The sequence below is a fragment of the Chrysoperla carnea genome, chromosome 5 (assembly GCF_905475395.1).
Source record: "Chrysoperla carnea chromosome 5, inChrCarn1.1, whole genome shotgun sequence".
In the NCBI taxonomy this organism is placed as follows: Eukaryota; Metazoa; Arthropoda; class Insecta; order Neuroptera; family Chrysopidae; genus Chrysoperla; species Chrysoperla carnea.
In genome coordinates, this window is record NC_058341.1 from 25,079,020 (window position 1) to 25,103,604 (window position 24,585).

At 27.9% G+C, this 24,585-nt stretch overlaps 1 protein-coding gene and 1 long non-coding RNA gene across 4 annotated transcripts in view; one reads left to right on the forward strand and one right to left on the reverse strand.

The window, feature by feature from the left end:
• The window catches only part of LOC123300367, a 91,047-nt gene extending 71,580 nt beyond the window's left edge, over positions 1-19,467 (reverse strand). Inside the window, exon 1 of the long non-coding RNA XR_006535382.1 lies at positions 19,360-19,467. This is a non-coding gene — a long non-coding RNA (uncharacterized LOC123300367). The remainder of the gene's footprint in view (positions 1-19,359) is intronic.
• The window catches only part of LOC123300364 (scavenger receptor class B member 1), a 98,086-nt gene that overhangs the window by 71,003 nt on the left and 2,498 nt on the right, over positions 1-24,585 (forward strand). For all 3 annotated transcript variants that reach the window (XM_044882933.1, XM_044882931.1, XM_044882932.1), the window contains exons 2-4: positions 7,089-7,180; positions 8,036-8,196; positions 24,013-24,361. In XM_044882933.1, the coding sequence (XP_044738868.1) occupies positions 7,089-7,180; positions 8,036-8,196; positions 24,013-24,361 (602 nt within the window). The remainder of the gene's footprint in view (positions 1-7,088; positions 7,181-8,035; positions 8,197-24,012; positions 24,362-24,585) is intronic.

Genomic DNA, 24,585 nt, shown 5'->3' on the forward strand with positions numbered 1-24,585 from the left:
CAAAATTTTAAAAACCCCCGACAAATTTTTGGAGTACGGAACCCTAAACTCGCACTTGAAACATATATAAGAACACTGTCCATTAAATTACCTTATTCCGTAAAGCAGTTTGAAGATCGTCGCCAATTTATTTGTTTTGTTCGGGTGTGAAACCCTAAACTCGCACTTGAAACATAGCTAAGAACACTCTCCGTTAAATTACCTTTCAAACGAAACCAAAAAAATTAAAATCGGTTCTCCCATTTAGGCGCTACGATGCCACAGACAGACAAACACACATAGCGGTCCAACTTATAACACCCCTTTTTTTAGTTAGGGGGTTAGAAAATGGAAAAGGATAACCTGTTGAAATGATGCTAGTTGAGTCATAGAGCTAAGAAATGATTGCAAAATTGATCAAACGCTTATTCATACAATCCCAGGAAAGAATAAAAAGTTTAGGCACAAAAAAGTTCATTTCTCGAAAACAAAATTATTTCAAACGTATTATCACAAATATTACTGAATTTGCTGTAATTTCAGCCCAAGAATATGATTTACAGAGTATTTTATTGTTAACATTTTTAGTTATTTATCTGCTGCTATTTTAAATAAAAACTTTAATCTTTCCCCAATTATATAATTAATCTAATTAGTAATCTATTTCCGGGCAAAGTGAGATAAAATAGCAAAATATTATATAAACGGATCTTATTTTATTATTTCTTATGAAAAGATCTATGAAACAACACATCTAAATAAATAAAAATTGATAATAAAAAAATATCTTGTTACGTTACTTTTAAAATACAATTAAAAATAACAATTCCTATATCGTAATAAATCTTGAAAGAACTTTTTGTATGTCTAATTTATTGATATCTGAACTGTGCAGATTTGTTACCATTGAAGAACACAAATATGAATTATATTTTTAACTAGAAAGTTTTTTTTTTATTTAATGAAATAAATACATACAATAAAAATTATAATCATAACAATATGTGTACTGCATAAAAAATACTTTCGTTTTTTTTGTCAAATATGATGTGATTATATTGTTAGAGAAGGCCGACACAAAATGACATATAATACACACGTGATAGCATTTGATTGATGTATTTTTATAAAGGTTGGTTGATTGAAATCGGTTTGTTGATATAAAATGAAACTATCCAATCTGGTGTACCACAATGTATTGTTTTAGAAAATGTTTTGAGATCCACTCAAATATTTTTAAGACCCTCCAGAAAGAACAATATCCGGTTTTTTTTTCCAGCTTCTTACGCTTTTTTGTTATGTGCCTGAAGGTTATTGAGCCTACCTAGTTTCACTTCATATTGCAGTATAATTATCTATCACTATGATAGGAACAGAAATATTCAATGATAATCGTTTTCTATAATAATTAGCTAAGTGGCTCGCCATTTTACCTAGCTTGGTCTTTGATTTTATACGGATCACCCTATATACAGTACTAGTATAAAAATGACGATAATTTAATCAAATTAAATGAATAAATTCATTTTTTTATTGTAGAAAATTATTCATAATAGTAAGTTTACAAAAACATAGACATTACTGACAATCATTGAAAATTATGATAGCAACTAAGTAATTGAATCTGGCTAATAATAATAATCTATTCTAAATTGTGGCATTTTTCTAAGAAATGACAAGTAGAGGCCTTTTTTAAATTTAGTAATTTTGGATTCTAGAAGGCAATAATTACTCTAATAGAATTTTTTCGAACCAAATCTTAAATTATCAAAATTTATTGAAACAATCCAAAAGCTTGATATTCACCAAATTTGAAGAAATTGTTGGGAGAATTTATTTATTATTTATATTTAATTACTAGTTATTTTGAATTTATGAATGTATTTTTTCATAATTAATGTCTGCATTGTATTCCCGAAAGAATCCTTGTTAAAGGATCCTTAGTAGATATATGTATATGCGAAAAATTCTCATGGTTCATGATGAGTAAATTCTAAGTCTCTACTGACACAAAGTCCTAAGAATACAAGTTTTTGGGAAATTCGTGGTCACAGCTCAAACATACTCAATAATTGGCCCCTACGGACAAAAGTCAATGGGTTGACTGACAAAAAAAATTTCGCCTCTCAGTATTATTTACAAGAATAGTTATTCGCATAGAAATTTTATTTGCATTTTTTGGTTTATCGTTGGATAGATAATAAAAAATAGAAAATAAAAGTCTTTTCATGTATTGCATACACCAGATAAAAAATTTCTGAAGTGTTGTATAGCCTCTTTATCTCGAAAACCGATCGCTATTTAGGATTTTAATCCTTAAGGCCACGTGTGATCAACTTCTCAAGAACTTCACTTCAAAAAATCTTTTGTTTCAATAATCTGTTTCCCGTTAGAATAGACCTTTTAAAGTTTATAAAATTTACCTACAAATATGGAAAATTTCCCAAAATAAACAATACATATAAAACTAATATTTAAAAAAATTTGAGAGAAATTATTTTTTATGGAATAAAACTTAATAATGCGAGTAGGTGTTTAGTGTTTATAAATTATAAGAATGTTGAATTGCCATAATTTGTAAGAATTTTTTTTCCACTGCAGTTATAACAGTTAAGTGAGTGAGTAAAACAAATACTTTTACGAGGTCATTAAACCTAGTTATATGATTAAGAAAAAAAAAGTATTTATTGTATTTTAAAAATATTGTTTTGAATGCAGGTGTAACATCGATTTGAAGATTTGAATCGAATTCAATTAACTAGATAAAATTCGACGAAAATAACTGTACAATATCATAGTTTTTTGTCAAGAAATTTGCGAGGCTAATGTTGTATATCGTATACTTCATGTCAGATAAATGAAAAATTCAAATTATTCTGGTTCTCTTTATAACGGCCTTTAATCTTACTTGACTATTCGCAGAACGTATAGTACGCCAATTTTTTTTTTTTGAGGCATCCACAATATCTATCAATTTTTACCATAGTGATATTATAAGAATATAAGAATTGTAAGAATTTTGCAGGGGTATTTTGTATGTTATTGAACGCAAATAAAGGTCTCAAAAATAAGATGTTTTTCGATTTCAAAATTTAATACTTAAAATGTGATTCTCAACAGATTTAATTATAATATGAACGTAATTGAATTTTTGAAACATTTTCGGAATTAATTGTTTATAGTGGTAGGTAAATGCCAGTAGATAAAATTTTATATATATATAGATTAATGGCTGTTGCATGACCAAAAATAGTGTTCAAGTATGTATCCTTTATAAGAGCATCAATAATTTTTATATAAAAATCAATTTGATTATTTGATTATTACAGGTACAGATAATTTATTACAATCATTAAATAATAAAAATACATACAAATATTTATTTTACAAAGGTGATCGTCTTTATGTGCGATCATCAATGAATAAGATAGGTCAAAATTGCACGTAGGCCATTTTATAATACAGAATGTAACAAAAATGCTGATAATATCCACTGCTTTTCACCTATCAAAAACAATTTTTATTCCAAACATATTTCAAAAATCCAATTTAAGTAAGAGTATTTTACTAAAATTGGTGGAAGCGGTGAGAATTAAAGGAAAATTTACTTGTTTACTTGACGTTTGATTTTTCCAAACGTATTATCTGGAAGTGAATAATTATAATAGAAACCCTGCTTCACAATGAAAAGCCACAAAATGTTTTAGAATACTTTGCAATAAATAGGCACACTTATTGAAAAGCGAAATTAAACTTCTTGAATTTTTGGTAGCAACTAAAAAAAACAGGAAGTATCCAAAATATCCCTTGAAATATACTGATAGTCATTCAAACGAAAAATTCGAGTTATTGAGAAAAACCTAGTCTGAATAGAATGAGTCTTTTCAAGGATTAGAAAATGACAATGATGGTTAAAGTAAGAATGTAGGAAGTGCAATGAGGAAGTAAAGATAATAGATAATTTGCTCTCTCGATGTTTGGCCCTAAAGCTATCTACGCTGCTTCTTTGCGGCAAGATTTTATGAACGGACCGGAACATATGGTGTAAATAGACGGAAGTTAAATATATTAAACTGTGCTAAAAACTGAAAAAGTTTCAAAGCGAATGTTGGAGTGTAAATATGAGGCTTTCATTTTAATCTTAAAAAAATTTGATCGCAAACTAATCAATGTAAATCACTTCTATTGCAAAAAATTTTTCTCTATGTAGGTATATTTAAAAAAAAATTATTGTTTTTTGTTACACGCAGTGAATTACTGCCATAAGCCCAGTAGCGAATTATTAATCACAAATAAATGTCCCATCTATATTCATAATGTGTGCTCTATTATGGATAAAAAAAGCATTTAATCAAACCATACAAAGTATTTGATCAATTAACATACTTGCGTCATTTGTTTATTTGTCAAAAATCATTGTTGTGCACTGTAAAAGCATTCAATATTTAGTAGATTATCCAAACACCGCCTACCGAATTTCGAAATATAATATAATATTATTGAGATCTTTCGAAAAATTATTGGGTTTCATTTTTCATAGTTCACTCTCTCTTGTTATTTTCCTAAGGTCAAATCATATAGAAACCTAATTATAATATTTATGAAATGCTTCAGCAGTTTTCATTTTTCCCAAATCTTACAAATCAATCAATCAAATCGATTTGAAAAATAATTGTATTACAAATAGGCTTTGATCATCTGTATCTATAAACACAACAAAAAATAATTATGAAATAATGACACAACACTTTAATTAATATAACTCTGTTAACGCTGCAGTCGTGATAGAAAAAAATAAGATTAAAAAATCTAAATCTTTCACACGTAATCTTTCATTTGTATTAAAAATTGTTTTTGCTTTCACCAAAAACTTTTTTTTTATTCATTTCTTTCAAAATCTGTTACAAATCAATTAACGAAAATTTAATTTATGCATTTATTTTTAGAAATATTACTGATTTATTTTAACTTTATTTGTATGATTAGAATTTTTTATTTCTAAACTCATTTCGTGTTATTGAAATTGATTCTCAATTTATTTAAAAAAAATACTTTTCAACTGTGACCGTAATTTATATTCTTTCTAACACGTGTTTTAATAATAGCTTCTCAAACACAAACAAAATTTCTTACGGAATTTAACTTTGAGACGAGAATTTCTCTTTTTCCTTTTTCTTTTGCATTTTTGAAAAATCATTCTCGTGTTTTAGCTGTCTGAAGAAGTACTTATTCTTGTCAAAATAGGTAAATCTGATCGCATTTAATCTGATCGCTTGGCACAAACCTTGGCGAATACTTACAATCAAGTCTTGATTTACCAACCCTTAACCAAGGCTAATAAAGCTAGACTTGGTTTGCTAGTCCTTGTCCAAGGTTGGATCAGAATTGGTTTGACAAGCCATAATATGCCGTGCCTACCCAAGCCTTGGTCAAGACTAATAATCCAAGTTTATTGTTAATGCTTCTATAAAAATTCGTATTAGCAAAAAAAGTTGGGTGAAGGTTTAGATGAGTACCGGAAACCGAACTTAGCTTAATATCTGACATCCAACTTTGATACGATGTTATCATTCGATGCTGATCATACTTCAACCAGCCTTAAATCAATATTAGTCCGGTTGTCGGTTTATGAGATACTGGTGCGAGTGCCCAGTACCTACCCCACAGAGTTAAATGTGAAAGAAAAAAAAAGTTTGCGTAGACAAAATTGCATATTACAATTCCCGATTTATGATTCATAAATTCATTTTAATGAATAATATTTTCAAATAAAATATAAATTAAATGCGGTTAAACTAGTTCACATTAAAAAACCAATTTGCTGATTTCACACTTTCCGCTTATACAGTTCAATGTGACATTTATAGTTAGGTCTGTCTGTGGTATGCTTCAATGTATAAATTACACTTAAAATAATTTTTAATAAATTAAAATATGACAAAGGTAATAATTTTTTTACTGTCCATGTTTTGATTATCTACTCTTGCTTAAGACGAAGAACTTCAGATGGACATCAAAATAAACAGTAATTAAGAGAAAATCTTCTCAGATCGACACTAATAACATTACTTTCGTTGCTTCATCTATATTAAAACCTTTAGAATATGCTTTGCTAATCGATAGCAAAATATTCTGCTATGGAAAATTATACATATCATTTCTCTATTAAAAGTAACAAGTTAATTTAAAGTAGTTTCGAATCGTGGGAAAAATTAGATTATATCATAAATTTTATAATGATTTATGATACTACGTGTTTTATACTTCTTGTTAGCATATTGTTCGAGGAAATTTTATAATTTATTATCTTATGATCACATATGGTTTCATATAAACTTACATAATTGTTTTTTTAACTTTCATTTTTCTTTATTTAGAGAATATGTAAAATTTCTATTTTCTAATGTAAGCATATATATAGAAATGTTTTGAAACAAATTTTTATATATTTTTATCCGAAAGAAAAAATTTAGTCTCAAGTTCAATCAAATTTTTTTTTTGTGTGTACTTAATTAATTAATATTAATATGGGTATATAAAAAGTAATAAAAGGTCCCATAGTTTACAGGAAGTCTATTGTCCAATTTCCACTTGAGTTTTAAATTGACATTGCGCAGTTTAGTCGCTTTTCTTGGAAATCTTTCCCATAAAGTTCTACCTTTATAATACAGTAAAACCTCGATAAGTTAAAGTCCAAGGGAAACACAAAACATTTTAAGTTATAGAGGTTTTAAGTTATCAAGGGTCTATGTTAGGTAAAGGTTAATATAGAGGTATGTATATGTTTCTATGTACCCTAGTTAATATAGAGGTATGTATATATTTCTATGTAGTTACTGAGGGCCTATACAGAGATTATTTATTTAAGTTATAGAGGTTGCGTATTTTAAGTTATAGAGGTTTTGGGCTCTGATGGGAAGGGAACATAGTATTTTTTGAAGTAACAGAGGTTTTTATGTTACCGAGGTTTAAGTTATCGAGGTTCTACTGTATAAACTTTTCATTTCAAAATCCATTGAGTAATCTTCTCAACAATTCTAAAATTTAGTCTTATTTAAGATTCAATTTTATACACGTTTTTAATTTGTATTTTTTTTCTATTTTTTCAGGGTTTATAATTGCCTTGGCTGTGATTTTAATATTATTTGGCGTAGCAATCACAATATTTTTCACAAGTTGGGTGAGATTAGTCATAGATCACGTAAGTATTTTTCTTTATGTATTTTTATTTCATATAGATTTTCTCATGTAATTTTATTTATAAATAAACAAAAAATATAAATAATTATATTTTTCTTAAATAATTACAATTATATTGTATTTAAATTTTAACCTTAAAATTTTTATTGTTTTAATTCTTATTGAAGAAGGCTGTTTACTTTTTAACGTGAAATATTTTGTATTCATAATTTTTTTTGCTATATACGGGTGTGGTGATTTACTCATGCTGAAGAATTTTGAATAAATTATAAACTATTTTGAGCAAAAAAAAAAACTGTTTGTTTCCGATTATTCATTGTAAAAGAATTTTTCTGTAAACGTACCCAGCTTTTCGCTGATTATTTCAGTACTATTTCGATTATTTCGATTATTTCGGTATTTATTTTGAGAAGCTGTGTACATCCTTCATGCATAGACTATGCGATACCCTAAGAATACTAGATTTCGCAGAAAAAATTTTAGGAAATAACAATTTTGATACAAAAAATAATTTTGGGTAAAACTTTTCAATCCGTTTTTGCTTAAACTGAACGGTTTGCGGAAAAATGTTTCGAACAAAAAATATTACCTTTTAATCAGTAACAACTTTAAATCGATGACCAATTATGGAGTAGAGTGAGCTTTTCATTGAGATTGAAAAACTTGGTCAAGCTTCAATTCTGCATGAGATGTACGCCTACACAACCAATATTTTTTGGTTGAAGCATTTTTATCGATAAAACTTATTTTTGAGTTTCAAGCATATGTCAACTTAAAAGGGAGACCTTGAATAAAGGGAGACCTGTTATTTTTTATAATTTCTCATTTTTAAAACTTAATTGTTTATTGCTTACAGGAAATAGTCCTCAGAGGTAATTCAGACACATTCCGATGGTGGTCGAAACCACCAGTAGTTCCTGTTCTCAAAGTCTACATTTATAATGTAACAAATGCTGACGAATTTTTAAATAATGGATCAAAACCAATCGTTGAAGAACTTGGACCCTATGTTTACAAGTAAGTAACTCTAACTCATAATTTCCTGTATCCAAGCCCTAGCGCCAAACGAATTTTATTAAATTCAAATTTGCACCATACAATTATACATTGAATTTTCTGATATGAAAAGGGGACCATGAAATATATTTTCTTAAGAAATTCGGCATAACTGTGATGCGAACCCAGTGTAAAACAGTATACCTACACTTTGGGTTCAGACAGAACATGTCACTGGCACCATATTTCTACATAGATGATTCAACGACATAAAGTTTAATTGTATGGTTGAGGTTATTGTCTATAATTGCTAGTTACACAAACGTTTTTACCAATGCATTAATATTTATAATATGAAATTATGATTAATAACTATAATTCAAGTGAAATAAAATAAAAGATATCAGATATGACTTATAAATATTTCAAAACATTAAAATGAAATATACAATTGAATGTAATAGTCACAAATTTTGATGAATATGACTTCTAACTAGACAGTTCATTAAATTACTAAGTAGAAATAGTCGTATTTAATTAAAATAAATTTATTCAACCTGGTTTATGATAAGTATTTCCTTTCCTGTCGCACGCTGAATATCAAAAATTTAACCATTGATCGGCAAACATTCGCAAGCAAATTTCTTTAAAAAGATTGTTAATATATTATAGACTATGGAAGCCTGAATGGCTCACTGTCAATTTATGAGAAAGTGGCGATACACTAGCTTATTTTTTAAATGTGTACTACCCACAAGTATAAAACCATTTTTTAAAAAGTCACTAGTTCACTTTCAACAAGTGCACTTGAAAATGAACTAGCGATTTTTTTCAAAGTTGGTTTTATACTTGTGGATCGTACACATTTAAAAAATAGGCTAGTGTAGCGGCACTTTCTCATAAATTGACAGTGGGCCATTCAGGCTTCCGATGTTGCGATTTTCGAGACAAATTTGATAACTTTCTATCTGCAAGTCCGTAATAATAATCTATGTTTAAAATCTTACACGAATGATTAATTATTTTGTTGAAATATTCCATGAAAATTGTTTCAATTTTATATTCTATAAATGTAAACATTCATCAGGTGTTTTTTCATATTAAAATACGTGAATATGAACATACCATGGATATCATCTTCTGACGCTCATCCATTGAGTGTGGGTTTTCCTTTATTATAAATTCTTGTTTTTTTAGAAAATTTTAATTTCAGTCAAGATTAATGAGGCTTTACAATAGATATAATGACTGGAGAAGTGGAAATAAGAAAATCGACTTTTATTTATTTTAGAAACTTCAATTAATATAAATTAAAATATTCATGTCAAATTTTTGATTGAACTCAGTGTTAGCATTGCGACAGGCTTTGAAACTTATGAAATGTAACTAAAGTGTAGTTTGGAGAGATTCCTTAAAAGGAAAATTTTTTAATGAACCGTGAATAAATGTCAGATTTGGAATCGTTTTTATTTAAAGTCGGCACTGGATTTATGTGAATCAGTTCCGCTTAAAAAAGGCCGCAAATTGAATGACTACGATTTATTATCCAGATATGAGAATAATTTTGCAATTTAAAAAATTCTTACTGAACAACTAAAGTAATAATTATTCTTTCTTACCAGTCGTTTTAATGACGCAAAAATAATAATTTACATATTTTATATAATGGAAAATTTTCAAATCAAGTCTAAAATACAAAGATTGTAATTTGATCAAGAGTTTGTTAATGAATTTTTTTATTATTTTATAAAAATTTTTTTTGCTCCTTCTATTTATTATGGAACCGGTTTCCTGTGATAATATTAAATTGTATCAGGTTTTATCTGTCTTGAATTAAAACATAAACATAAATATAATGTGAGTACAGATGCTAACGGCCTTTATTGTCCTTGCGATGTCCTTTCAATGGATCGTTCAAAAAAATAATTTAAAGAAGGTCAATAACAAGAAGAGTTGGTTTTCATTACAATCACGAATCTTCATCTTAAAATTCACGAAAATTTGGTCTAATTTTAACACAGAAATACACCTGTCTAGAAGCCTATTTACTACGATTCTCTTCACAGGATCAAATACAATATTTCTTGGACACAATTTCCGTCATAAAATCACATACCCATAAGGTTTTCTTTTCAATTTTTCAAAATAGTAATTTGCTCTTTATTTATTGGAAAAATCTCTTAAAGGCGAGTAACAATCAATTTGGAAGTCATAATTAGGCTCTGAAAACAAAGTTTCTTTGGAGTTTTCGAATTTGATGTACCATTATAGAGATGGAGCTTCATTTAATTATTATTATTTTTAATTAATTAACAATTTTGAAAATTTATCGACTGGTAATACTCATTGTCATTTGTCATGAATAAGAGATTGTGAGCTCGAAACAATTGTCGCGAAATATTTTTTCGAAAAATTGAAAATTTTTCGCCAAGTATCGAGCCAATCAATACAAAATAAGTTGTAATAATTACAATTAACTAAATTTGTTTATCTTTTAGTATTTACGTTTAAGTTTTGATTATCGACAAATTTTGTATTTTTATTAATTGAACGTAAATATTTCCCAAACTTCGAGAAAAACTGCAGGGGATATATTTTAGTAAGGAGGATAAATTTTCGTAAGTTTTATTTTCTATTACTTTGCTTATTATTAAAATTTCAATAGTTCCAGCTCGTTAGTCGTACAATGGATTAAAAAAATGTAAACTTTTTCTTTGAGAATTTTTGCCTTCTTTCATAATTCTGGTTTTTTGATGCGTATGTTTTGGTATACTGTGTATGTTCAATTGGATTTTGATATTTAAAATAAAAACAATTTTTAAAATATTTAATTGGATATTTCCGATATTCATATTTATTACATCGTCGTCTTTTTTAACATATAAACTTTATTTTGATACCTGTATTCATAAATATTAATTCGATATTTAAAAAAAATTGAATACGACCTTCTTGCTGTCAGAACTATCAAGTTCTACCAAGCATATGATTTTTAATGCACATGTACTCTTCTCGCACACCTTCTCTCTATAAAAACATACTTTTCTCGTATACCTGTCATAAAAAAATAGGAAGCCATGAACTTTGTTTCGTTCATAGTGCATGGTTAACATACCTATTTAAAAGGTAATTAATAAATGTTTTGTGCTAATTACTACCGGGATTTATTTATAACCTAATTTGTTACTTTTAATAAAACAAATGATTAGAATAAATGTTTTATTTATTATGGTAATTAATCGTAAATATGCTATATAATTAACAAAATCTTATTATAATTAATAAAATTTTGGATTATTAACAAAATTAGGATGAATAATAGGGTTGGCAACCCTTTAGAAAGGAAACAGTCTTAAATTTTTCATCCACGCTGATGAAGATAATTGGTTTGACAAATTTGATATCGTGAATAACTTGTAATAAATCTTAATCGATATTAAGGAGATATGCAAAGTTTTCAAAAATCACAACAAATTCCTAGATGATCGGGCTTTTTATTATTATTTTACCGTTCAAAGTTGGCTGAAAGAATGATGAATCATATAGGTTATCCTTTTCAATTGGATATTTCCTTAACAAAAAATCTAGAGTGAAAAACTAAAATATTTAGACAATCTTGTAGTTTATAATAATACCATAAAAATATAAGGTTGCCGATGATATAAAAACAAAATTTTAATTTAATTAAAAAATTGGAGCTGGTAAACGTAACGAATATCTTGAGGATGGTTTAAAATTAATCTAGTGCCGAACAACTTAATTGTTGGAATAATTTTATAATTATCTTCCCTTAAGAATAACAAAAAATGAATATCCATAGATATTTTCAACCTCAACCTCCTCGGTCCAACCGAACAAGCGCCAGAACGTTTTACAACTTAACTTTTCTATCCTCGGGGCTATAGGTAAATTAAGCGAATCTTAAATTTCATTTTTAATTGTGAGAGATTTTTTTGATTCGAACATGAATAAAAAAAAAAAGAAAACCAAACCGCACAGATGCACTTACAATAATACAGTGTTACATAACTTTAGTGAATACACACTTGATACACCTCAAACAATACTTTTTTAATCTACATTATAATAAAAAAATATTTCACAGGCATTATTTACAATTAAAAAAGTATTCCATTTCATAATTACAATATACAGAAAATATTGCTAAATCATAAGTTTTTTTGTACTTAGTTTTGATATAATATACCTAATGAAAATAATAATAATAATAAAATTATTTATTAACATTTAAAAAATAAAAATAATAAACAAATTATTAAAATGGTATTTTAAATTATATAGTTTTAAATAATAAAATACTATACAAATATTTAAAAAAAAATTATAATATTAAAAGATATTTTATTTAAATAATTTAAATTGAAAGTGTTTTGAAATATATGGAATGTGTTTTAGAATGTGATATCGGGGGTGTTTTTATCAAATGATATAAATTTTGTATTTATTTAATAATTTAAAAAAATTATTTAAATTGTTTTGTGTGTGGAAATGGATACGAAATTAATTATTAAAAATGCCTTAAATACATTTTCTCTTTAAGATTTTTGAATTACTTTAATACACCTTTTCCCTTCCGGTCGTTGTTTCCGAGATCCCATCTAACTAACATTTTATTTGGTTTTCCTAATATATAAAACAGTAACAAAGCTTGGAAACGAAGGAAAAAGTCCCACGCCAAAAAAAATTACTACATATATTCTTTTCGAAACATTGTATATATGTTCTTTATATGTCTTCTTGGACAACTTCTTACATAAGAAATTCATCGGCAGCGGGGACATTCTTTTACGGGGCTCCGAACATTTTTTGTTGCGGTCCCAAAATTCAAATTAATAGATATCCGTTTTTTACTGCTCCAATCATTGACCGACATCTTGAATAATGTAATTTTCTAAGTGTACGCGTTTTCAGAAGGAGACAAATTCCTTATGCAAAATTCATCAAGAACTCCACCAAAATCTTCCAATAAATAAATATCCCTTGTTTGTTATTCCAGCAGTAAAATTTTCGAATAATAAATTGAAAAATCATTTTGTCCTTTTTCAAAGTGCGAGCTTTTTTAGGAAGATACACTTGGGACAATTTAAAATACGAAGTAATCGAGTAAACAAAAGATCCAATGTCTGTCAGTATTGTGTAACGTTTGTGCTGTCGTTATAGACGTTATTGAGCAAGCGGCAGAAATTCTTTTCAGTTTTAACTTTGTTTTACAACAATTATCACGACTTCTCCACTCTTGATTTCAAATTACCGTCATATTGCCAGTCTGCGTTGTCTGCCACTATTTTCCATAAAAGTACACGTTGTAGTAAGAAAATTGCAATTTAGTTTATTAGATTATGATCCACTTTTTTCCGGTTTATTTCAACCCCACGCCCACCCGAAACAGTTTTGTCTGCCGCTATTTTCCCTGGTTTATAAAAAAAGAATGCTTTGACATACCGTTGCTTTCACGAGGTATGGGTTCACTTTTTCCCCGAGATTTCTACTCCAACCCCTCTGTTATCTCGAAAATGGCCGATCTGTCATATAAATGCCCTTTGAGAGAAAATGATCCTCACCGACTCTGGAGCTTATTTACTACGTGGCAGAAAGTTAAGGTTCATAGATCAGATTCTCTTGTGAATCAATTGTTTTGTCGATGAAATTTTTTTTAAACAATATAACTTTCAAAAAATTGACCATTATCACTGATCACTAATTTAATTAAAAAACGATTTATCGTCAAAGATAAAATATATTTTTTACATCATGCGTATATAATTATTAAATGTATTTCATAATTTTTATATATAGGTACCCATTATATAAAAAAAATATTTCTATAATACAATCAGTTTTACAAAGTGTTTGTCCAGATAGCCACAGATAGAGAGAAGTATTATGGTTTTAATAATAATTATATTACATTTTGTGCTATGTGAAATAAAAATTATAATAAATTTCAAGAACAACTTTCATTTTAAACACACAAAAACCAGTTACTTATGTGTTGTGTAGTTTTGTCGCAATAATTAAAATACAATTGAATTTAAAAAAAGAACTTATTTATGATTTATGAGAATTAATTTTTTTATTTCAAAAGCACTTCATGAAGAAGTTTCTTAATTCGAAACTTCAATCACTCAATTCATATTTTCGATTTCTGAAAGTATCTGTGATGATCCGATTAATTTTTGCCTTAAAGAAAATAGATTTTCCATAAAATATATTATTATAATATTCCACTTTAAGGAAGAGGATTATTTTTCTTTAAGGAATCAACAAGCTCTAATTAGAAAAGGGGCCTGTTAAATTTTTGCAATATAAATTATATTAATAAAGACAATGATCTAAAACTAATCAGTTACTGGACATGCACATTTCAATAGGAAATTCGTCATTCATAATTATTAAATAATTCAAAGAAGTCGTTAAATTCTTCCATTCATTAATTACCATTTCAAGAATTCAATTTATTGTAAACATAATGTGTGTGGCCCCACCTTAATAATTTATAATATCCATTTCAATTCCCAGTTAATATTCTTTCTAATGTTTAATACACCTGAAGAGTAAACTTCTTGTACAAAAAAATTTAAAAACTAAATCAATATTTTATTTCCTTTTAGAAAGTGAATATAATATCTTGTAAGTAATCAAATGTTTACAAATACTTATCGGTTTTATTATATTAAATAATAATAATCAATCTGTATCAAATGATTGATTTAATAATTCTCATCTTAAATATAGGAAATCAAATCAAATCAATTTGTTTAGTAATGAGAAAGATAGACAATATTTTATTGTACTTTTTATTACAATGCTGTTAACAATGTAATTTGATGCTTCAATTTTAATTGAAAGTTATTAAGTATGACACTTTATTGTTATTGTCAATCTAGTATGGATAAATCGGGTCATCAATATATTTTAATGATTTTATTTGGAGTATTTTAATTTGACACGCGCGCTGTATTAAATTAAAATTAGTAGCTAATTCAGAGAAGTATGGCAAGTGGTCGCTCAGTGGAGTATTTATACCAAATTTTCGGATAAAATTTCGCAAAAAAAATTTTGTTTTGAAATTTGATGAAACTCAATGGGTGGGGTAATTTTGATCCAAAAAGTATAAAAATCAGGTTAATTTAAAGATTGGATGCAGAGATTCTGAGATATCGTAATATTTGAATCGATTTTAGTCCGTATCTCAAAAACTATTGGACCAGTCATCAAATGCACCCGATTTTTGAACTTTTTGGGTCAAAATTGCATTATATACTGAGTTTTATCGAAATTGGAGATACAAAAAATTTCTCGATTTTTTGCAATTTTTTTAAGGGGTACCCCTTTGAAAAAATTGAGAAAAACGCAAAAAAAATTTTTGTTTTGGAATTTGATGAAACTCAGTGTATGGGGTAATTTTGATCCAAAAAGTATAAAAATCAGGTTAATTTAAAGATTGGATGCAGAGATTCTGAGATATCGTAATATTTGAATCGATTTTAGTCCGTATCTCAAAAACTATGGGACCAGTCATCAAATGCACCCGATTTTTGAATTTTTTGGGTCAAAATTGCCTTATACACTGAGTTTTATCGAAATTGAAGATGAAAAAAATTTTTTCGATTTTTAAGGGGTATCCCTTTGATAAAATCGAGAAAATCGCAAAACAAAATTTTGTTTTGGAATTTGATGAAACTTAGTTAAAATAATATTTTACTAAATGGGTTCTCTTGTTAAATGCTCGCGTTAGTGAATGCTCTCAAATTAGCTCCACATAAATTATCACTTTTTACTATTTCAAAAAAACAATAATTCACGTTAATTTTCAGAAAATATAATACATTTAATTACCATATCCAATGATTTCAATTAACTTAATTCTCGATAATAATGATTAGGTACTAAAAAATTAATTATTTTATAAATTATTGACCATTATTTAGTAATTATTATTTCAACATTAATGAAGGTCTTTGTAATTTATGACATCTAATTTTAAAATTTATAATCAAAACAGGATATATTAAGATTTGCAAAATTTTGTCTTTGGAAGATAATTACAATTATCTAACTTATACTGATTATACAAATATATCCTGCCATCTAGGGGATCTATTTTTAATCTTCAGAGGAAAAAGGCTAATTGCATCTAGAATTGAAACACGATAGACATGAAGATTGCAAGTAGCAAAAGGATTAAAATAAGAACATTAACAATTTTCGTGTTTTAAAAATATCTGCAAATCAAAAGTATGAAATTAGTTATCACGAGATTCGCAGAAAATATTAGTAATACAATATGATTATATATAGTCTGCGAATGGCCAAGTAACATTAAGGGCCGTAAAATCGTAAAAGAATGTTTTATCCTTTTGGTTCATTGCACTCTCCACCTCATCCCAGAGACTTTCCAGAAAATGAGTCTAAAAATCTCATCAGAAAATGAGATATCAACTGATAATGACTGATTAGGATCAGTCACTATCTTAACGTTAATCAACTTTAAAAAGTATAAATTTTAAAATTCATTAAAACTAGTCATATTTGTTTGATTTGTATTAACATAAATTAATTGTATAAAGAAAGTTGTTGATATCTCATTTCCTACATAATATGATATAAACACCTTTATGCTTCAACTTTTCTTCTTGCAAATATGATGTTTGGTGAAATTTATAAAAAAAAATACATATTATGATTACGTAAAAAAATAATGATTTACTTATTAGAAACGTATGTTTTATTTGAAAATATACCTTACTATTTATACCTAGATATATATTTATAAAATAAAATGATAAGAATTCTGATAATAAATGTTATACGAGAACCAGTGATTTCAATGAGTGATTTAGAAAGGAAACGTAATTATTTAAAATAGGATATTTTATTTCATTGGTGGAATAATTACTGATTAACTTTTGATATTTAATAGTACACAATTTTTAGATAAAATAGGGCTTATTCACTGAAAAAGTTTGCCTCTAAACATTATGCTAATTGTCAGATTCGGATATTTTTACAAGTTTTTATTTAATTTTCAACGTTTTTATGTTCGGATCAAATCTTGCAAGTGGAAAAAACAAACTAAACAAAGAGGAAGGTAGTGACGTCATACATGGGTATCGCCATAGAGATTACATATAAAACTTTGTTTTGCTAAAAGGATCGATTTTAGTCCGTATCTCAAAAACTATTCGACCAGTCATCAAATGCACCCGATATTTGTACTTTTTGGGTCAAAATTACCTTATATACTGAGTTTTATTGAAATTGGAGATGAAAAAAATTTTTCGATTTTTTGCAATTTTTTTAAGGGGTACCCCTTTGAAAAAATCGATAAAAACGAAAAAAAAATTTTGTGTTTTGGAATTTGATAAGACTCGGTGGATGGGGTAATTTTGACCCAAAAAGTATAAAAATCGGGTTAATTTAATGATCAGATGTAGAGTTTCTGAGATATGCTAATATTTTGATCGATTTTAGTCCGTATCTCAAAAACTATTCGACCAGTCATCAAATGCACCCGATATTTGTACTTTTTGGGTCAAAATTACCTTATATACAGAGTTTTATTGAAATTGGAGATGAAAAAAATTTTTCGATTTTTTCCAATTTTTTTAAGGGGTAACCCCTTTGAAAAATGGATAAAAACGAAAAAAAAAAATTGTTTTGGAATTTGATGAAACTCGGTTGATGGGGTAATTTTGACCCAAAAAGTATAAAAATCGGGTTAATTTAATGATCAGATGCAGAGTTTCTGAGATATGGTAATATTTTGATCGATTTTAGTCCGTATCTCAAAAACTATTCGACCAGTCGTCAAATGAACCCGATTATTGTACTTTTTGGGTCAAAATTACCTTATTTACTGAGTTTTATTGAAATTGGAGATGAAAAAAATTTTTCGATTTTTTGCAATTTTTTTAAGGGGTACCCCTTTGATAAAATCGAAAAAATTGCAAAAAAAATTTTGTTTGGAAATTTGATGAAACTCGGTGGATGGGGTAATTTTGACCCAAAAAGTATAAAAATCAGGTTAATTTAATGATTAGATTCAGAATTTCTGAGATATCGCAATATTTGGATCGATTTTAGTCCGTATCTTTTGTCGCCTGGTCGATCTAAAATCATCTCTGTTTGACTCTTGCATGGGGTTATTAAACAATCATACTCTTTATCTCTAATAAAATAAAATTGTCTACTTATTTCATAATGGATGTCTTTCTCTCTAGTTGTACTTATTTATTTGTACAAAAATAATGATTGTGTCTTACATTGGTAAAAAAGAAATGAGTAAAAATAACAAATATTTATAATAAAAACCACATAATAAAATAAAATAGAAAAAACTGGTATAGTAATAGATAATTACTTATATAGAGAGATAGAATAGATTTAATATACCGTTATGCAATATAAAATATGTATTACTTTTAAGTTTTGTACTCTTTTTAATTAGGATTCATTAACAAAATACATACTTCATTTGCAATTGAGTTGTTGAATAAAAAACAATCATCAATTTCTTAATTTTATTTCAATTCTTTATCATAAATAATATTGAACTTCGCCAAGAAAACTTTTTTAAAAGCTATACATAATTAAATATAAGTTAATTAAAATATATAAAAAAAATTCACAGGCTATAAACGTTTTTTTGGGCCCAGTGTGCTATGTTCGTAACATAATTAACGTTTAAAAGCCTATACAAATATAAACTTTCACATGAATGTTGATTGATGTTTTCCTAGACCTAGTCATCGAGTCACCGTTACTCCATCTATTTTATATTAGCTGATTTATATTACAAAAATTCGATTCTCATCGATATATTAGTGTACACCATGAAGGTTATAAAGAATTAGAACGATCGCAATAGAAAATATTGTCCCAAAATATGGAAAAAATAAGTGAGGCGCTGGGATCGCTAAGTTGTATCATTAAATGCGGGCTGTTGTGCGCTAATATACTACTTACCGACGACAGCGCAGCTGGTGGCTGAAAATGAACTATAAATTCTACAAATTTTCAGGGGCATGTGCGCTAACGCTAATGCTTTAGTACATAGCGATCGTTCTCCTTCTTTATAAGCTTCATGGTGTACACATTGAAATAAAGTTGATATCACAATTTTTTATACAAAACTACAAATATTTTTTGTATAAAACTCACCGTTTTACTGCCATTTTTAACTCCATCTGCTAAATAATTAATTAAATTGTGAATTTTAACTGATTTGTACAGTCAGTCCTTTTAAAATTTCTGTCTTTGTAATATTCTCCAGTAGCGGTCATACTTGCACTAAAACTAACACCGTGCGATTTAGCAATTCATTAATATGAAATTACACTGAATTCAATTTCATCGAACACTAGCTGACCCCTAAAACTTCTTGAAATGTCTTAAGATAGACAGATGCTGTCTCTTAAATCATTATCTAACTATTAACTAAAAGAAAACACTGATTAATTATTTGTTTTTACGGAACCTTCAATACCATAGTTGATACTATCCACTTGATTTAATTACTTTTCTATAATAAAACATACCTCATAACAAAAAATCTATTTTCAAAATGGGGTCAACGAGGAATCATTTCATTTTGGTTAAATCTTATATTAATTCGTATTAAATTTCTTATTTTAAGAGATTTTAAAATTTTTGCAAAATACATATTACCAATTTGTTGGAAGAGAACCTTTTTTATTACTTTTTAAATTTTAAAACATACCGTTGGAGAGTTTAAAAACGCTTAGGTTCATCGACTTTCTTTATTTTTAAGATCTACGATCTATACATTGATAATATTAGTGAAAAACAATTTTAGCAATTTTGACACACAAATAACTCGAAAAATAAAATTCCACTTTTATATTCGATATCTTTTATTACATAACACTTTACGTTTTAAAACTATGAAGCTAAAATTTGGTAAAATTATAAATTTGACAACCTGTCATTACCATTTTAATTTAAATAAATGTGGTAGGTTCGAAAACAATATAATAATTATTTAATTCACATAATTTTTCCAATTTGTTTTTTATAATATGCCGTCTACATTTAATGAACTATGACGCAAATTATTTAATTACACTTACAACATATTAACATATAATTTAATTACAGTAAAGCCTAATTTACACTTCAATATTTGCAAAAACACTTTTTCAATAGTTATTTGATAACTGTCAAACTTAAGCTTTTAAATCTATGTAAGTATTCTAATAAATAAATGCAAGATCAAAGAGCATAGGGTAGAGGAGAAGCAGCCCATATGAGCTAATGTAAAATCGTAGTATACGAGTTTCAGCGCCTCTACCGAGTCAGGCTTTCAAACTTAATAGTTAATAGTCACCCCCGCAAAGTAGTTAAACTTAATAGTCATACCCGCAAAGGCCAACAAACTTAATAGTTGATCGCCTCAGACTCCAGATGTCACTTATAATTATACTTCTGCTTACAAGAAGCAGAAGCTCATATGGGCTGCTTATATGGCTTAGCTCATATGGGCTGCTTCTCCTCTACCCTATGCTCTTTGCTTCTTGTCTATCCTATAGTCTTTGTGCAAGATGAGGATGATATATCTCCATTTTGCCTATAGAGCAGGGACTATCCTATCCATTTTACGGTTGGCATCCTTGAACCACAAACTTTTGATCAAGATTTAATCAGCTAATATTTTCAAAATAATAATTTTTTTTTTAAATCTTATTTAATATTGAATTATTGAATTTTTTTTTTAAAAGACAAGTCTTTGATTTGAATTTTTGGCATAAATAATCTCATAATCAATAACTAGCCCAAATTGGAAACTCATTCTAACAAGTAGGCGGTAGATCTGGAAAAACTTGAAAACTTAGAAATGTTAGGAAATTCTGAGACTCTGGAAATATCATGGTCAGAGAATTCGTTTTTGGGTTCGATTCATCTTAATAAAAATATACGAGATAAATAAAGTCTTTCTAAATTTTTGTAAAATTAAGAGACTCAAAAAACAGTCATGGAATTATGGCTATATTTATGGATTTATGACACCATAAAAACGTTGTTGCCTAAGTAGGACAGTGAATACAGAACTAGTGGGAAACGCTATTGCCTAAATAGGTCAGAGAATACAGAACTAGTGGTGAAATTATGAGAGGACCCACTATAATGCTATCTTTTAATTTTATTACTAGAAACCAGAGATCAAGTTTACCAAATATATGTCTCCTCGTCAGCTCCACCATTGAAATTTCTAACTAACAAAATTACATTTAAAATTGAACAAAACAGAGGAGTTTTTGTTTATTGTAAACTGTCTATATATTATGAAACAATTGTAAAGAATGTCAATAATTATGATCAGGTATTTAATATACCACCATGATTTGTATATCTGTTCGTATAAGTACTTACTTCTTCACAAGTATAAATGTAATCATGACTTAGCAAATCGTTCTTACTTATTAGTTAATGTCTGACTGTGTTTAACATATATCCATGGTAATATTATCGTAGCTACCAATACCAGTGGCGGATTTACCAGCAGGCTGAGTAGGCTGGAGCCTAGAGCGGCAAATTTTAAGAGGCGGCAAATTTAGTTCATAAATTTTTTATTTCGATTGACAAAATTTAGAAAAAATTATAATACACACACAAAATACGAATTTCAAAAATTATAGAGGAATTAAAATATTCAACAAAAACCGAAATATAGTCCTATATACAGTGCTAAATAATAAATATCTCAAAATCTCTGCATATAATAAATGATTTTGCGAATTCAAAGTGTCGCAAAATAGTATTGTAATGCTTTTATAATTTGACTTGAATTATAATACTAACAAATAATTAAGAAAGGATATACAGTAGAATCTCGATAAGTTAAAGTCCAAGGGAAACACAAAATATTTTAAGTTATAGAGGTTTTAAGTTATCAAGTGTCTATGTTAGGTAAAGGTTAATATAGAGGTATGTACATGTTTCTATGTAGTTCCTGAGGGCCTATACAGTGATTATTTATTTAAGTTATAGAGGTTGCGTCTTTTAAGTTATAGAGGTTTTGGGCTCTGATGGGAAGGGAACATAGTATTTCTTGAAGTAACAGAGGTTTTCATGTTACCGAGGTTTAAGTTATCGAGATCCTACTGTATTTATTGTGTTGTTTTGTAACTGTAAGTGTAGTAATAAATATTTATCAACGTTCGCCAAATCTAGATTTTTTGTGTAAGCTTTATTCCTATTACATAAGTATTGTATAGTTTTAACACATACCTTAACTTACTTTAAAATTGGTACATGTTTGAGATATTTTTTGCATAAAATATTGTTTTTTGATAATTCGTTGCTGTAAAAATAATCAAGGATCTAACACGGTACCATAGTTCTCGATGATACTAACCATACGGGAAAAGTTGATGTAATGAGGATAATGGAGCACAAATCATAAAGTTGCAATTTTATTGATAGATAATTGATATGATTGTGAACTAAGATATCAAAATTTAGAGGCGGCAAAAATTGAATAGCCTACGGGCGGCAAATCTCTAAATCCGCCACTGACCAATACCTATATGGAATGTCTGAAATAATAATAATATATCGTATATTTCTTTCTCGTAGAAAGGTGTTGTTTAAACCCTGGAGATTGAAAACAAAAATTTGTATCTTTTGAGCGGTAAACATTAAACAATGTAGTAATCACCTTTTAAAATATGCATGTATCCGTGTCTCTTAGTCAGTGTGTCTGTATGAATGTAAGTAGTCAATTTTTATCACACGATATAACTCACAAAAAACTATGTCCATTGGATTTGCAGAAAAAAGACGATAGTAGATTTGCATATTTTAATTTACTTGAATTTAGCATCTGAATATTTTTTTCTGTTAACATAAGTAATGATTGAGTCGCACTAGACTCAGTCAGTAGCCAGGCCGAGAAAGTGATTATTAATATTTTTCATATTTCCGTATTTGTGGCGACAAGTAAAAGTTTTAGATAGGTATTTTACGTCTAGTTGCGAATTCGACAGCGTTCAACTTCGCACAGGTATCTAAAAAATTGTACCCGACAATTGAAGCCAAAGCTACATGTAGTTGAACATGTCAGCAGCATTGATCGGACCTCTTAAGATCATACTCACCATGCCTTATTTTCTTTTTATATAAATAAACTTTCACCACAGTAGATTGTGAACAATTTCATATTTGATACAAAGACGATTCTTATATGATTCAAAACATTCATGTTTATATAAGACTCAAATACTATTCAAAGAGGTTTTAGATCCGCGAAAGCATAACGTGTTGTGAATAATTAGTGATTATTGCACCATTCATAAGAAGCATGTCAAAAAATTGTTTTCCTTAAGTAGGTCTTCAATGAAATTCCCTTGTCTACTCCTTGCGAACGCATAAATTGTAATATTTAAAGTCATTGATTTGTATTTTAATTTAAATGACCTATTCAGCGATACCTCATACAATAATAATACCTCGATACCTCATACCAGCGATACCTCATACAATACAAGCAAACTGATAACTGAAGATGGAAACTTTTTATTTTCAGTTTGTCTATTATAATGAATATTCATTGAGGGCGATCAAATAAGTAGAGGTCCGCCATCCTGACACCTCTTAATATTGAATAAAATTAAACTTCTTCCTTAAAATATAAAATTATACGTGGTTAGAACAAATTCTTTAACCCTAAGATAACCCAAAGGAAAAATCTATCTTTTAGCAAGTAAAGGGAATTGTTTTCGTTTGGTTTACATTACCTTAAAACTTTTTTCCTTCGAAAAATTAATAATTAATAAAATTTTCTTTGTTTTACAGTGAAGATTGGGAAAAAGTTAACATTAAATTCAATGACAATGGAACAGTATCGTTCAATCAAAGAAAAATCTATGTATTTGATGAAGAAGCATCATATGGCTCTGAAGATGATGTAGTTGTCGTACCTAATATACCAATGTTAAGTGCCACATCACAATCAAAACATGCAGCACGTTTCCTTCGGTTAGCTATGGCTAGTATTATGGATATATTAAAAATTAAACCGTTCGTTGAAGTTTCTGTTGGACAATTGTTATGGGGATACGAAGATCCACTATTAAAACTAGCTAAAGATGTTGTACCAAAAGAACAAAAATTACCGTATGAAGAATTTGGTTTGATGTATGGTGTAAGTATTTTTACTATAATTTTTAAATATCATGTTACGGGTATCTCTTGTATCCATTCGAGATCCAATATAGGTGTAAAACTGTAATGAATACCAAAATTGTAAAATTTTATTTATTGATTTAAAAAAATTGCACATTTTTGGTATTGATTTCAATTTTACACCTATATTGATCAAAATTCATAAATCATACTATCTAATTTGATCTGATAAATATAGATCCA